Source organism: Neoarius graeffei, chromosome 6, assembly GCF_027579695.1.
Source record: "Neoarius graeffei isolate fNeoGra1 chromosome 6, fNeoGra1.pri, whole genome shotgun sequence".
Taxonomy (NCBI): Eukaryota; Metazoa; Chordata; class Actinopteri; order Siluriformes; family Ariidae; genus Neoarius; species Neoarius graeffei.
In genome coordinates, this window is record NC_083574.1 from 78,803,904 (window position 1) to 78,820,358 (window position 16,455).

The 16,455-nt window shown below is 42.3% G+C and overlaps 1 protein-coding gene across 3 annotated transcripts in view; it reads left to right on the forward strand.

The window, feature by feature from the left end:
* Positions 1-16,455, forward strand: part of serpini1 (serpin peptidase inhibitor, clade I (neuroserpin), member 1) — an 84,611-nt gene that overhangs the window by 19,470 nt on the left and 48,686 nt on the right. Inside the window, exon 3 of one of the 3 annotated variants that reach the window (XM_060924055.1) lies at positions 2,778-2,863. The exons of the other annotated variants lie outside the window; for them this stretch is intronic. Coding sequence (XP_060780038.1) covers positions 2,787-2,863 — 77 coding nt within the window. The 5' untranslated portion in view covers positions 2,778-2,786. The remainder of the gene's footprint in view (positions 1-2,777; positions 2,864-16,455) is intronic. 3 annotated transcript variants of the gene reach the window in all.

The window sequence follows — 16,455 nt, forward strand, 5'->3', positions numbered from 1 at the left end:
CCGCATTGACTTTTTTTTTCTATAGTCCACACAGAACCGGACAGACCCATCAGTCTTGAACAAAGACCACCGGGCTGCTCCAGTTGCTGTGCAACTCCTCAATTACTCCCATCTTAAGCATAGCCTGGAGTTCATCCCAAACAACATTTTTCTTGTGCTCAGGGAGCCAATATGGGTGGCTGCGCACCACCACTCCTGGGGGAGGCTCAATGTGGTGTTCTATGAGGTCTATGTGACAAGGGAGGGGCGAGAACACCGTAGAATTCCTCCTGCAACCTAATAAGCTGTGCTCTCTGGGATGGTGAGGGGTAGTCTCTACAGGGGCCCAGGGTGAATTGGGCCGCCTTTTTTTAAGACTTGCCTCCGGTTCCAGCTCTGCCCTCTCCTGAACTACCATCTCCAGAGCCACAAAAACCTACTCTATGGTTTCAGGAGATAGAGGTGGTAAATTTGACGTGTTGCCTCTATCTGGATGTTTGACCTTGTAGTTCACCTCCCCAATTTGCTGTGTGACCTGAAAGGGCCTTTGCCACTTGGTGAGTAATTTTGAGCTTGAGGTGAGCAGTAAAATGAGCACTTTATCTCCCGGTGCAAATTCCTTTAACTGTGGCCCTCTGTTGTATAGGTGAGATTGATGTTGGGCCTGTAGCAAGTTCTCCTGGGTTATGTGACTTAGTGCGTGGAGTTTTGCTCTCAGGTCAAGAATGTATTGGATTTCATTTTTGCTTTGAGAAGGCCCCTCCTCCTAGTTTTCTCTAATGATATCTAAGACACCACAGGGCTTGCGCCCATACAGCAATTCAAATGGGGGAAAGCCAGTGGAGGTTTGTGGGACCTCGCATGCTGCAAACAGAGGGTCTAACCAAGTCAAGTTTATTTTTATAGTACTTTTAAGAATATTGTCACAAAGCAGCTTTACAGATTTTAAATTACTTTAAACATGAGCTAATTTTATCCCTAACCTATCCCCAATGAGCAAGCCTGTGGCAAGGAAAAACTCCCTCAGACAACATGAAAAAACTTCAAGAGGAACTAGACTCAAAAGGGAACCCATCCTCATTTGGGTGATAACAGACAACGTGATTAACATTTTTAACATGAAGTCAGTTTTGTTGATGTTATAACTCTTCAGTGATGGAAACTTGAGTGCAAAACCGTTCATGACAACTGCAGTCCTAAAGTTAGCAAGTCAACTGTAGTCCTCAGCCATAAAAGCATTACTGTAAGTGTCCTAGAGCATCTTCCAAGTGTGACTTTCAATTGTCCATATAGGACTGTCCTCCACAGGAGCGATGTGATGAGACTCCAACCAGATGTATGTAGGGGATCAGGATGGATCAGGCAGGTCCAAGGAGCAGAGGAGGTCAGCATCTCGATCTCAGGATTGACGTAATTCAGAGGGACAGACGGGGGGAGAGAGAGAGAGAACACAGGTTGTTAGGTATGCCCAATGTCACCTGATGAGTAAGAACCATATACGTTTTGTGCTGAGTGCAAGTAGGGACTCTGGCAAAACTAACTATGACAGCATAACTAAAAGGGGAGAGCCAGAAGGTAACACAGGCATGAGGGTGCCCCAGGACGTAAGCAGCAGCCACTACACCATCAACAAACTTGAGTGAGCGAGTGGGGGACTGACAGCATCCATACATCCCAGTTTACCAAAACACTCTATGCCTGACAACCCTCCAGATCTACTCCTTTACCTCATAAACACTAACAAAAGGTTTGACTAAACAGATGTTTTCAGCCTAGACTTAAATGCTGAGACGGTGTCTGATTCCCGAACATTACTTGGAAGGCTGTTCTATAACTGCAGGACTTTGTAAGAAAAGGCTCTGCTCCCTGATGTAGCCTTCACTATATGAGCTACCAGCAGATAGCCTGCACCTTTTGATCCAAGTAGGTGTGGCGGGTCATAAAGGACCAGAAGTTTGCTCAGGTACTGTGGCGCGAGACCATTCGGTGCTTTAAAGGTCAATAGTAGTATGAATACAAAATTTGATTGGGAGCCAATGCAGTGTGAATAAGACAGGGGTGATGTGGTCATATTTTCTAGTTCTAGTAAGAACTCTTGCTGCTGCATTTTGAACTAACTGGAGCTTGTTTATGCACTTATTGGAACATCCAGACAGTAAGGCATTACAATAATCCAATCTGGAGGTAACAAAAGCATGAACTAGTTTTTCTGCGTTGTGTAGTGACATTAAATTTCTTATCTTAGCAGTATTTCTGAGATGAAAGAAAGCTATCCAGGTAATGTTATCGATGGGAGTTTTGAATGAAAGACTGGGGTCAATAACCACCCTAAGGTCTTTTACTGCTGCACATGAAGAAACAGAAAGGCTATCCAGAGTTACTGTGTAATCAGAAAACTTACTTCTAGCTGCATGTGGTCCTAGTACAAGTACTTCAGTCTTGTCAAAGTTAAGCAGAAGGAAGTTAGTAAGCATCCAGTGTCTAATGTCCTTTACACATTCCTTAGTTCTATTAAGCTGGTTTCTCTCATCTGGTTTTGCAGAAACATACAACTGTGTGTCATCAGCAAAACAGTGGAAACTAATACTGTGCATACAAATATCACCAAGAGGTAACATATAAATAAAAAAGCAGTGGACCGAAGACAGAACCTTGTGGAACACCAAACTTTACTTCAGTATGTCTAGGAAAATCACCATTTACTGTACATCAACATACTGGTAGTGATCAGTTGAATAAGAGCTGAGCCAGGAGAGGGCTGTTCCCTTAACTCCCACAACATTTTCTTATCTATCCAGAAGAATGGAATGATCAATGGTATCAAATGCTGCACTAAGGTCAAGCAACACAAGCAGCAAGACACAGCCCTGATCAGACGCCAACAGTAGGTCATTTACTACTTTCACCAATGCTGTCTCTGTGATGAGGTCTAAATCCTGACTGATAAATTTCATGGATGTTATTCCTATGTAAATATGAGTATGACTGCTATGCCACAGCTTTTTCTAGGATCTTGGAGATAAGGGGGAGGTTTGATATTGGCCAATAATTGGACTGCTGACAGGGATCAAGGTAAGGTTTTTTTAATCAGGGGTTTGATAATTGCTAGTTTAAAGGATTTGGGTACATAGCCAATTCTAAGAGAAGAATTTTATTTTTAGAAGCAGTTCAATTACTTCAGGTATTATCTGTTTGAATAGACATGTAGGTAAGGGATCTAGTGCACAAGTTGAGGATTTTGATGCGGAGATTAAAGTAATTAAATTTCTCTAAGGGGAGTAAAACATTGTCCCTTAGAGAAATAACCACTTGTCCCAGTTTTTAGCGTCCCCGTGAATGAACTTATGAATCATGTTTTTAAGTGTTTGGTTAAATTGTTCAACCAGCCTGTCTGTTTGTGGATGATAAACACTAGTATGAATTGATTTAATCCCCAATAATTCATACAGTTCGCGTAGTGTACGTGACCTAAAAATAGTGCCTTGATCAGTCAGGATTTCTTTTGGAATTCTGACTTGGGAGATAATGCAGAAGAGCGCCTCTGCAACACTGCGTGCTGAAATATTGCAGAGAGGCACTGCTTCTGGATATCATGTCGCATAATCTACTATGACTAACACAAAGCGATACCCACATGCAGATCAATCTAATGGCCTGATGAGATCCATGACAATTCTTTTGAAGGGAATCTCAATTAATGGTAATGGACGCAATGGCGCTTTTGGTGTGGCTGCTGGGTTCACCAGCTGGCATTTGTAACAAGCCACACACCACCTGCAGACATCAGTGTGAATCCCTGGCCAATAGAAATGGGCCATGAGACAATTTCGTGTTTTATTCTGCCCCAAGTGCCCAGCCATACTGTAGGATGATTATGATTGGCATGAATAAAAATTCCTTACAGCTCTTCGGAACCAACAGCTGTTATCTCTTCCTTGGTTTGAGTGTCCTGCATCACTTGATCTAGCCTATCCTTAATAATACCAACCAAAATACAGGAAGGAAAATACAACATGAGGTTGGAGGATTTGACCATCAATTACTTGGTCAAAAGTGCGTCTCGGAGACTCATCACGTGCCTGCTCCAATGGGAAGTCCCCTAAGGGATTCCCCAGAGAAAGAGGAGAGCTCCCCCCCCCCCCCCCCCCCCCCCCCCCCCCGTCATCATGACACGGAGCTGACATGGATGGCCCTGGGACCACCTCCCCAGCTAATGTTGCGGCAGGATTCCCCTTCGATGTGCTGCTGCAGGACCCACCCACTACTAACTGTGTGGTGTTTTTTTTTTTTTTCCTCCCCCCCCCCCCCCCCCATGTTTTAAACCCTGGCCAATCTGTTCCCAGGATCAGTGGGTGGGTGAGGCTCAGACTAATGGCTGCCTCTACACTGTTTTTCTCCCCAGAAGTGGATAGTGATGGATATTAGCGGATGTTTGTGGGAAGTCACTGTGCACACATCTGACCTTCACCAATCATGCATTTCCCAGTGCCCCGCATTGAATCAGGCTTTGATGCATGGAGGTCTGATTACAACCAGACTCCACCAAAGCTTGACATGTACCCCCTTGAATATTCACAACTATCCTGTATGCTCCTGGTCAATCAGGGGAACCTGTGGTGCATCAGGAATGTGAATCAGTAGCCCTGCTTCCTTGTGGAAGTGCTGATTCCCTGGCTCCCCTCCACGCTGACAGACCTGCCCAGGCTTGCTCCCAGTTTTGGTGGGCATGGAAGAGTCCACCTATGCAGGGAGAGGTTAATGGTGGCACAGACACAGAAGGAGCAGGAGAGAAGAAACATGAGGGCAAACAAGTGTGGGGAGCAGGTTTCAGGGGAATTGGCCCCTGTTTCAGTGGGGCTGGGGTAGGAGAAAAGGGTAAGGGGGGAGGGGAGTGTGAGAGAGAGGATGAGAAGCTGCGAGAGTGCCTGCTCTCGAAATGCCATCAGGTTGTCCTCAGCCAACTAGACCGCCTCCTCCAGTAACGCCGCTCAGTGACACTGGATCCATGTTGACGACTCGCTCAGCACTTGGGTGACGAACTGCTCCGGTTGTCACTCGCTTGATGGTCTCAACGTCGCCCTCATCTGCCAGCAGCCATTGTTGGTAGGTATCCTGGAGCTGTTACACAAATGCAAACAGCTGACCCACTTCGCCATATGCCAGCGAGTGGAAGTGGCTGGCACTGTTCTTCTGGGCCACGGCTGACCCACTGTAGGATCGCCAGCTTCAGGTTGGGGTATTTCAGCATGCAGGTGGCTGGGAGCTGCCGAGCTTGGGATCACCTGCCAGTCTTCTGCCTGAGCCTCGAGCAGGGCCCGGAAGCACTGCCCCTGATCCATGGACAGCATGACGAGCGTGTGAGGCTGGTGCTGGAGGTTGTTGGGTGAGTGTCTGGAGGAGTTATCTGATTGGTTTGCACTCCATGGCAGCGTTCGTTCCTCAGATCCCGGGTTTCACCACCAGCGTAACAACTTTGTGTGAGTGGACAATGAGGAATTGGGAGCAGGCACTGTAATTCAAGGTATGCTTTCAATTTTATTAAAATTTTTCAGTGAGTTCTACTACTTTTATAGGCATGTGCGCGCACACCCACACAATGGGGTGTCCCAGCTCTCTCTCTCTCTCTCTCTCATTCCTGGCAGTCTGAAAGACATACAGAAACACAAGTTAATAGACGGCCAGTAATTAGACACAGGTGCACCTCGTCACGTTACCTACTGTTGAACCTGACTCCTCGCCGTTCACAGCCGATGCTCAACCACACCCCCGCTGCCAGATATCCTTTATACAATTATGTCCATTTTTAATGCAGTGTTGCTTCAGGGATTGAAGTGTGTGTGTGTTCGTTCAATGTTGGTTTTGTTAGTGAACTCCTGTCTGGTAGTGCTTCACTCAACATTCTTTCTGTTGAATTAAGTGCTGCTTTTGACAGTGTTAATGACATACTCATCTCTCTTCTATTGGGATCGCTGACATATAGCCCTTCAGTGGTTCATGTCATATCTTCCAAACGGACAGTTTATCGGACTAGTTTCAGTCTGTCGCCTCTTCTATTATGTGTGGGGTCCCCTCAGGGATCAGTTCTTGGGCCTCTTCTCTTTTATAATCTACATCCTACCCCTTGGTCATATTATTCGTAGTCATGGCCTTAAATTTCACTGCTATGCAGATGGTCTTCAGTTATCGTTTAGTACAGACTCACCCACAGACTCCCCTCTGAGTATACTAACGGACTGTATTTGAGATTTAAAGCTTTGGTTGCAGGAAAACATTCAAGTTAAATGCTGATAAAACTGTAGTCCTATTGGTTGGTTCCAAATCCCTACTATCTGAGTCATCCAACTTTTTCTATGGGTATTTGTGGTGTGCTTGTTAAGCTTGCTCCTGTTGTCAGAAATCTTGGAGTACTATTTGATCCATCAGTCAGTTTTGCTCTTCATGTTCATTCACTCACCAAACTTGCATTCTTTCACCTCCATAACATTGCTTGTCTTCATCCCCTTCTGAATAGTAATGATGCACAAACTCTGGTTCATGCTTTCATTGTTTTGTTTAGATTATTGTAATTCACTCTTCATAGACTTTCCTACAAAGTCTTTACAAAAGTTGCAGTTTATTCAGAACTCTGCAGCTGGAGTTCTAACTCGTACTAAATAATCTGCTTGCATCACCCCCATTTTCTCTCAGCTACTGGTTCCATCCAGTAAAGCCCTGCATAATCTTGTTCTGATCTAGCTTGGGGAACTGCGGACTCCCTTCACCCCCATTTGCTCACTGCCATCTTCTAGCAACAACTTGCTTGCTGTCCCATGCACCAGACCTTCCACCTTGGGGGCCAGGTCTTTCAGTGCCCCCCAACTCTGGAATTTTCTTCCTCAATCTCTCTGACTGCTCTTCTTTCTCTATTTTCAAATCTCATTTGAAGACATCTTTTTCCATTAACATTTCTCTTCCTTTGTTACTGTTTAGTCTTTTTTTTTCCTTCCTCCTGTAAAGCATCCTTGGGATTGTGAAAAGTGTGATTTAGAAATTTAACTTATTATCTATCCATTCATTATCTGTAGCCACTTATCCTATACAGGGTCCCAGGCAAGCTGGAACCAATCCCAGCTGACTACAGGCAAGAGGTGGGATACACCCTGGACAAATCTCCAGGTCATCACAGGGCTAACACATAGACACAAACAACCATTCACATTCACACCTATGGTCAATTTAGAGCCACCAATTAGCCTAACGTGCATGTCTTTGGGGGAAACCAGAACACCTGGAGGAAACCCACGCAGACATGGGGAGAACATGCAAACTCCACACCGAAAGGCCCTCATCAGCCACTGGGCTCGAACCCAGGACCTTCTTGCTGTGAGGTGACAGTGCTAACCACTACACCACCATGCTGCCCTAACTTATTATCGGTTTTCAGCCTTGCCCTTTATGTGCAGAGATTTCTCTAGATTACCTGAATCTCTTGATATTATGGATTGTCGATAGTGAAATCCATAAATTCCTTGGAATTGTACACTGAGAACTGTTAGTTCTTAAACTGTTGGACTCTCTGCTCATGCAGTTTCTCACAACCTGGTGAATCTTGCCCCATCCTTACTTGTGAACAACTGAGCCTTTCCAATTACCAATTAACCTGTTTATCTGTAGAATGTTCAACACCGGTGTGGTGTGTTGTGTGTGGTTTTTTTTTTTTTTTTTTTTTTTTTTTTGGGGGGGGGGGGGGAGGAGCATTCCACAACTTTCCCAGTCTTTTGTTGCCCCATCCCAAGATGTTGGGAATGTGTTGCAGGCATCATATTCTGAATGAGTGTATATTTACAAAAAAATAAAGTTTCAGTTTGAACATTAAATATCTTGTCTTTTGTATTGTATTCAAATGAATGTAGATTGGAAAGGATTTGCAAATCATTGCATTATTTACGTTTTACACAGCATCCCAACTTTTTTGGAATTGGGGTTGTAAATCTAGCAAGTAAGCTAAAGTAAGTATAATAATATAAGTGATGCTGTGGAACAGCCAGGACCCTTAGTAAGAACACATGCAGGAATCTTGACCTATCTGCAAGGTACTGGCACCTGTTACTTGATCTGAAAAAGAAGCTCAAGTTCTTGCAGCACATCGCACTCACCACCTTGAGACCAGACACACTCTTCTTGTCTGAATCCACCAGGCAAGTCATCATGCTGGAGATAACAGTCCCTTGGGAAGATCGATTTGATTGGGCCTTTGAAAGGAAATACGAGGAGCTGGTCAGCATGTGCAGACAAGTTATGGTCTGATTAAAGTCAGTTGCAGGCTCTTCACAGCACAATCTCTGCCCAGAGTTTTAATCACATTGGGCATTGAAGTGTTTGTTCATTCGTTGGCCTTTCCTCGCAAGTGAGGATTTGTTTCAGGGAAGTCCATGTCTGGATCTCATGTGAGGCAGCTCCAAGTTTGGAATGGAATTTCCTTGAGCAGTCTGGGCAGGAAATCACTGGTTGTATATGCCCTGTTTGGAGGAGGACCTCTCATTCCTTTTGTTGCTTCCTTCTCTCTTCTTCCCATTTTTTCCAATGGACTTGCCCCTTACACCTGCACTTCATACAGGTCTGGCTGTGCAGAAGACCAGATCCAAATCCTTGGCCCACTTTCCATTTGGGTCTATGGAAACCGACCAGGTTGCAGCAGCAACTGAAACCCCAGTCCATTGAGGTGCATCCATGTAGCACTTTGGATCATTCTTTGTCTGGCCCCTCCCCTTCAACCTTGCCACCAAGAGTGGCCCTACCAGGAACTTAAGCTCCAACGGCATCACTCTCTTAGGATCAACGGGGCATGCAAGCTCTTTCACCAATGGCAAGGTGATGATCCAAGAAGGACACATCAAAGTGTGGAGGAGCCATGATGCAACCAATGTGACACAGAGCCTCTAGACATATGTGGCTCAAAAGAGGACAACCATCTGAACACACCGGTCATATGCTGGGGGGGTGTATGATGTTGAAAGACCTGAAACACCCAGTGATTCTAGGAACGGCACTCTAAATGTGTTCAGGAGCAGAAAGATTTTTATATAAGACTTTTTTTTTTTTTTTTTTTTTTTTTTTTTTTTAAATTCCTATAAGAATCAGAATGCACAGAAGTGGATCTGTTGATGTGCTTCAGTCAAAATGTGCATACATGAGCGATTGTGACCATGCAACTGAAGCTGAGTCAGTTTGCTTTGTAACATTATTTTGTGAGCTCAAACCAGCAATCAGCCGGTGTCTGAACCTCTTGAGCAAGTAGGAGTTGTAGAGTTGGTGCTTCAACACATCATGCGCTGTTCATTTCTAAGCTGTTCTCTGCTGGAATCCCTGCTAATTCACAGCTCTTTGTTTTGGAGTGGGTATTCACCTCACACAAATGTAGCTGTATCAGAGTTGTGGGATTTGGTTGGTTTTGCCCCACCCCATTCACTTTGTACTGCTAACTGTGTTTTACAGTGCTAGCACTCATGCCAGTTCATATCTGAAATGCTTTGAAAACAAGGAGAATCAACTGTGTCCACTTCCTTAGCATTGAACTGATGTGTCTGGCTTTGACATCTCCTGTATTACCTTTGCATTAATGCCAGTGCTGTGTCTGGCTTTGACATCTCCTGTATTACCTTTGCATTAATGCCAGTGCTGGCACACATGCTTGGCTTGCAGATTTCAATCTTTGTTCAGAGCTAATCTGCCCAAGCTTCTTAGTCTAAACAGCCTGTTTGTAGTTTGCAATTCTCAGACCTGGTAACAACCCATATATGTACTGCAACAAGCCAAGAAACCTGTCGAGACAAAACAACGTGACTGCAGATATAGGACATGGCTTAGTTGAAATCTGTGGTTCAGGAGCCCATGCAACATGCATTCACATTACCAGGTGATATACCGACAACTGCAGCTTTCCATTTTCTATGCAAGTCTATGATGTCAGCCATGATTCCAGGCACAAGTGACCATTTGAATGAATTTTTAAATTTACTTAATTATATGCAAATTAGGTAGGATGCAGCAAAGTTCAATTTAATTTTATTTGTATAGCGCTTTTAGCAATGGGCATTGTCACAAAGCAGGTTTACAGAATATATAAATTCCTGATGTAAATTTTACATTTATAAATTTATCCCTAATGAGCAAGCCAGAGGTGATGGTGGAAAGGAAGAACTTTCTGAAATGACATGAGAAAGAAACCTTGAGAGTAACTAGACTCAAAAGGGAAACTATCCTCATCTGTAAGACAGTGGGGAGTCTGATAAATCACTTACTTATTTATAGCACAAGTTAATGTGTGCTATATGGTCAAAAAGTGCAGTTGTGTCACCAGGAAATTCATTATAGCTTTACATGAAGTCTTTTTTGTTGACGTTATTAACTGTTCACAGATGAAGACTTGAATGCTAGACTGTTTGTATCAATTGCAGTCCATGGTTTCTAAGCCCATCTTTATATTGTTCAGATGGGGCAGAAGTGGCACTTCACTCAGTAGAAGTGAAGTGATGAGAACTTGAACCAGAAGTAGGGTATCAGGATGGATCAGGTAGGTCCAGAGAACAGAAGTGGTTGGGATCACTGGTATCTCTAGAGTAGCATATGCTGTACAAAAAGAGGGGAATAGACAGAGAAACACAGTTTGTTAGGTATATTCATTGTCACATAATGGTTAAGAAAAGTGTATATTTTTTGCCAAGTACAAGCAGGAACTCCAGTAAGATTAGTTATAATGGCATAACTAACGGAGAACCAGGAGGGAGTCCTTGGACATAAAGTGGCCACAGGGCTTGACATTTAACTTTTTAATCCACTTGTCAGACAAGCAGCAAGATTTCATTTGTCCTGACCATGTATTAACTTGTCCTGACCATAACCTTTTATTACTATGTACAGTATTTACTAGTTCAGTGAAAGGACTTCAAACACCTTGAATTCTGTGCCTCTCCACTCTTCCTCCAGACTCTAGGACCTTGATTTTCCAAATGAAATGCAAAATTTACTTTCATCTGAAAATAGGACTTTGGACCACTGAGCAACAGTCCAGTTTTTTCTTTCCTTAGCCTAGGTAAGACGCTTCTGGGCTGTTTCACAGTCAGGGTACCAAAGTGGATTATATGGAATGGATCAAGTATTAATGAAGTACAATAAGTACTTATAAAGTAAGGATTAGCTTTGCATGAAGAACTAATACCATCCCACCTACAAATTAGCCATTTGTTTGAATACCTGCACATGCCAGCCTGACATACTATTAGGTAACCCCATTTTTGACAGTTTGTTTCAACCTTATTTGGTCTAGTTTGAAGAGGTTGCCAATCCTAATATTAAGCTGTCTTACAGCCCCTGAATAGTTTAGTTGGAGTCTCATTTCGTACTTGAAGAATTATTGCCAGCAAAGTTGACCACAAATGGGTACTGATAGGGTAACAAGGGTATATTTAATAAGGTAACTTGTCTGTCAAAAAGTCCTCTCCGGTAATGTGGTCCTTGTTAAAGTTAAAAAAAAAAAAAAAAAGCAGTTCTTAAACAAGTAACTTATGATTCTGAAAGTCCGGGTCCATATAAGTACTGGCACATAAGGTTATACACTTGGCTTCTTAAAATGAGCTACAATGGTTACCAACACGTTTGTCAAATTGTCCTGTCCGGAAAAAGAATTATGCTCTCACCATTAGCCAGCTAACAACACAGTGCTGTTTATATTCTAGCTACAAATTCTTGCCACCAGCAGCATTCAGCAGAAAATACATTTCCATCAATATGTATTGATTTTCTGACTGCCAAAAAAATTGAACTTGATTTTTTTTTATGTTAGTGACACAAACTTGTGTGCCCTGACTGTGGAACACCCCTTCTGATGTCTCTGATTCAGGAGTGGCTTGATATTAGGAATGAGACCCTTGTAGCCCCTTTCCTGAAGATGTCTGTGCATGGTGGCTCTTGATGCACTGACACCAGCCTCAGTCCACTCCATGTGAATCTCTCCCAAGTTCTTGAATTGACTTTTCTTGGCAATCCTATCAAGTCTGCAGTCATCTCTGCTTGTGTACCTTTTCCAGTGAGACTTTTCAGCAATGACCTTCTGTGGCTTACCCTCCTTGTGGAGTGTCAATGATCGTCTTCTGAACAACTGCCAAGTCAGCAGTCTTCCCCATGATTATGGTTACGTGTACTGAACTAGACCAAGAGACATTTGTACTGTTTGAATAGTGATTTATTTAAACTCAAAATGAAATGTTCTAATATTTCGAGACGTTTATTTTTGCGTTGTAAGCCATAATTATCAAAATTTAAAATAGAAAAATGCTTGAAACATTTTAGTTTACGTGTAATGAGTCTAGAATATGAAATTTTCATTTTCTTAAATATCTGATGGAAAATATTGAACTTTCATGATATTCTAATTTTTGAGATGTACTAGTATACAGATGAACATACTGTGCATACATGCGCACACATACTGTACATACAGTGCTTACACAGATGCACACAAGTCATCGGAAAAAGAAAGTACACCATCCTTCCATTCTATGTTTTATTTATCAGCACATAAATAACAATTATGTGGGCTTCACCCTGATATGAAAACAAACACAACTGATTTCACTATGTATTCATTTTTTTTTCCCTAAAAAAGTAAACCAAAATTCAGAAACCAGGTGGAAAAAGCAAGCATACCCTTCCTACTTCCACAAATAGTAAAAGAGTAATTTGCAGCCAGGTGTTATTAAAGAAACGCACAGGATTAATTAATTCATAAAAGGACCTCAGAAAAGCCATGTTTGCAGAGAAGCAATTATTGCTGCTCATCAATCTGGGAAGGATATAGGCCATATCCAAACAATTTGAACTTCACCATTCTACAGTGACAAGGATTGTTTACAAATGGAGAGCCTTCAAGTCAGTTGCCAGTCTTCCCAGGATTGGGCATCTTCCTCCAATTCTGTCCAAGGTCTGACCATTTAATGCACAGAGATATAAAGAAAACACCAAGAGCTACATAATCTGGCCTACAGGCCTTTGTAAGCACATTTAAATGTTTGTGTTCATAAGAGTATTATCAGAAAAAGACTGAACAAGTATAACATTCATGGAAGGGTGGCTAAGAAAAAGACCTTCTCTCCAAAACAAATGTGGCAGCATGACTTAGGTTTGCAAGATTGGTGAAAAGCAAATACCTTGCCACAAACGCCCCAGAGCAGCTGTCAAATATGGTAGTGGGGGAGTGATGATTTGAGCTTGTTTTGCACCCACGGGACCTGGGGAAATTTGCAGTCACTGATACCCCATTCCCACTCACACTGGAAACCATATATTTTCCACTGTTATGCTGTAGTGGTGTCCTGTGGGAATGGGAGCAAAACAGCAAAGTCAAAACTTTTTAATCTGTCCCCTGGTGACCGAGTAATATTTATGGAAATCCTTTGCCACAGCTCCAGTAAGATTTGGAACTATCAGATTTACATGTTGTGACCGATCATGATGTAACTGATTATAGTGAGGTAGCAACGGAACTACTCGTACTGCCTCAACATAAAGCAATTGGTGGCAAATTCAAAACAACTAGCAAAGAAAATCATTAGCAGATGCAGTCGGACAGCTGTGTCCACGGTGGATACGATCCAGGACCAGGGATGTATTCCTGCTGAAACCGCAGATAGGAGCAAATCAAATATAAAACCTGTTTTTGGTGTACATACATGCCTATGATAGTTTAATTTATAAATTACACACAATATGACCAACATTTAACAATAAAATAACAGCTAGAACAGTATATTGTAATAAATGTTATGTGAATGTGGTCTCTCTCATGAACTGGATTCTGGCATTTCCACTTTAATATTTTTATCATGGTTGAGGCACAGAGATGGATGCAAGTGTGGAAAACTTTTACTTACAAAGGATAGTCAAAGCAACAAAAACACCAGGCATGAAAACACCAGAGTAGAAGTCAGGAACACAACAAGCATTGGCATGGAAAATAAGAAACACAAAACAAACTAACAGAACCAGGGTTTAAATAAAGTGAGCAGTAAGAGTCCAATATGAAAGCAGGTGGGCATGGATAATGCTGTCTATAAGCAGGGTTTGTGGGAATTGTAGTTTGATAGGTCATTCTTGTAGGCTGCGCAGCGTGCTCTGGGAAGCACAACCCAGGCTCACAGCTTCTCGGCATTAGTGTGACAATTTTTGACCCAGGGTAAACCACAGTCAACAGATAGTGGGCCCACTGTATAATCAAAAATGTTATAATTAGCCTTTGCTTGAACAAATGTTCAGAAACTGGAAGACAACTCTCTCAACAGAGACGTGATGCAGCTCAACTCGTACCATGTTGCTAAGTAGCTAATGTCTCAGCTTGGGCTTTTCACAACGATGGACTTGCTGCCTTGTGAATTATACACCATATCCAGTCTTGCAAAGGTTTGTGCTCCATAGCATTCCGTTAAATACAGTCAGATGGGCGTACACTTTATTCCATCATAGAAGACTGGGTGGGAATGAAAATTTGTGACCGCAATGAGCTCTGCTTTATAATGGAGTATTCTTAAGATAAATGTGAGGCTATCTATACAGCAGCTTAAGCTGGGCCAAAAATTGGGTCCTACAATAAACATCTAAAAAGCTAAAGAAGAAATGGTGTTGGAATGACCAAATCAAAATCCAGACTTCAACCCCATTTGAGAGGCTGTGGCAAGATCTTAAAGGAGATATGCAGAACCTTTTTTATTTTTAAATACATTTCTGAGTGGATAGTATCTCCATTCTTGACTCTTGTATGCTGCATAATTGGGAATTTAAAAAAATGTATGTTTTTGAGAGTTAAAATCAACCGCCAAGTTGGCATTCGAGCTGCCCCACTGAGCCAGCCAGCCCTGGGTGGGTGACATCACAGCGGGAACCGGCGCTGTAGACCAAAGCCAGACTCAGCAGGCGAGAGTGGTTGCAATGGCCTCTTCGTTCGGATTTATTGGAGATTCTTTGGATTCCTCAGAAAGTAGTACATCTGACTGTGATAGTCCTGAAATTGGAGTGTGTGCACATGCTACTGCTATACACGTAGAACCATATCAGTCCAAACCATCGGAAAGTGAATCTGATGGTAACACATCGGCCACGGAGGCCCCCACCTTGTGAAATGAAGCCAGAGAACAAAGCTATCTAGAGAATTGGATGGAATTGAACTGACAGTCTCATGTGACTCTCATTAAAACAGGATAGGTGTTATAACTTATGCAACATATATGTACATGCATGCATTTTCACTGAGAACCTAAAAAGCTAAGTAAATAATCAGATGAACTGAGACAATCACATTCTGAAACAAATTAAATAATCTTATACCGGTAACTTAAATACACAATACAAGTTACATGTATTTAATCTAAATGCAGGTAAACAAGTGGTGGTGTTTTTATGTAACCAAATGAGTCGCATCTTACCCATCTGTTCTTGCTTCTTGAAGGCTGAGCTTGTGGCCAATTTATTTTGAAACAATCTGTCTTTCAGATCTTCATTCATTCACTTCTTCCACGTAAGGGTGAGATATTGCTGCTGAGGCAAGCATATCCAGCGGAGAAGTCTGACAACTGGCCCACTCATTCTCTGTTTTCTCCATACTGAGTACTCCGCCATTACTGCTTGGCTCACACTCTGGGAGAACTGGTGCAACTGAACTTGCTTTCCTTTTCTTGTAGTTTTCTTTTCCTTTAATTGTTGGTACTGCACCTTCTTTCAATACGGGCTTATAGCCAACACTCCTCAACAGATCAGAGGTTTTGTATGAGTCCTCAGTAAAATGTGCAGAACAGAGAGATCACTTCGTAGGTGCCCAATCTGTGAATTTCTCGCAAAACGTGTCCAAATCTTTGCAGTTTGAACATTCTTGGGCCATGAATGCAACACAATTCCACCTTCTAGAAGTTCGAAGTTGAATTTAGCTCTGTGTTTTTTAGTATACTGAAAATGGTGATGAGACCAATAGCCTTCCTGCTGTGACGTCACAGATGTCAAGGTGAATCACTTTAATCGTAAAAATTACTATATTAGACTTATTGCTAATGCTTAACTATTCTTCTGCCATTCTTGAGGTCTCAAGGTATTTATAAACAAAAAGTGAGGCCATGGTTGTGTATCTCTAAGATAATGCACTCAAAACAAATGCACTCATACATCAATGAACTGAAACGATGCTGTAAAGAAGACTGAGCCAAAATTTCTATAAAACAATGTGAGAAATTGATAAATTCTTACAGAAGACAAGTTATTGTGGTTAAACATGGTTCTCTAAGTTTCTGAATTATAGGGTGTACTTATTTTTCCCTATGTGGTTCCTGAATGTTGGTTTATGTTTTGGGAAAAATATTATTAAAATCTGTAACCTGAGGTTATTTATTTGTTTATAGATGTTGGTGAGGACCACACAATGCTATTTAGGCCCTGATAACTAAAGCCATCGAACTGAAG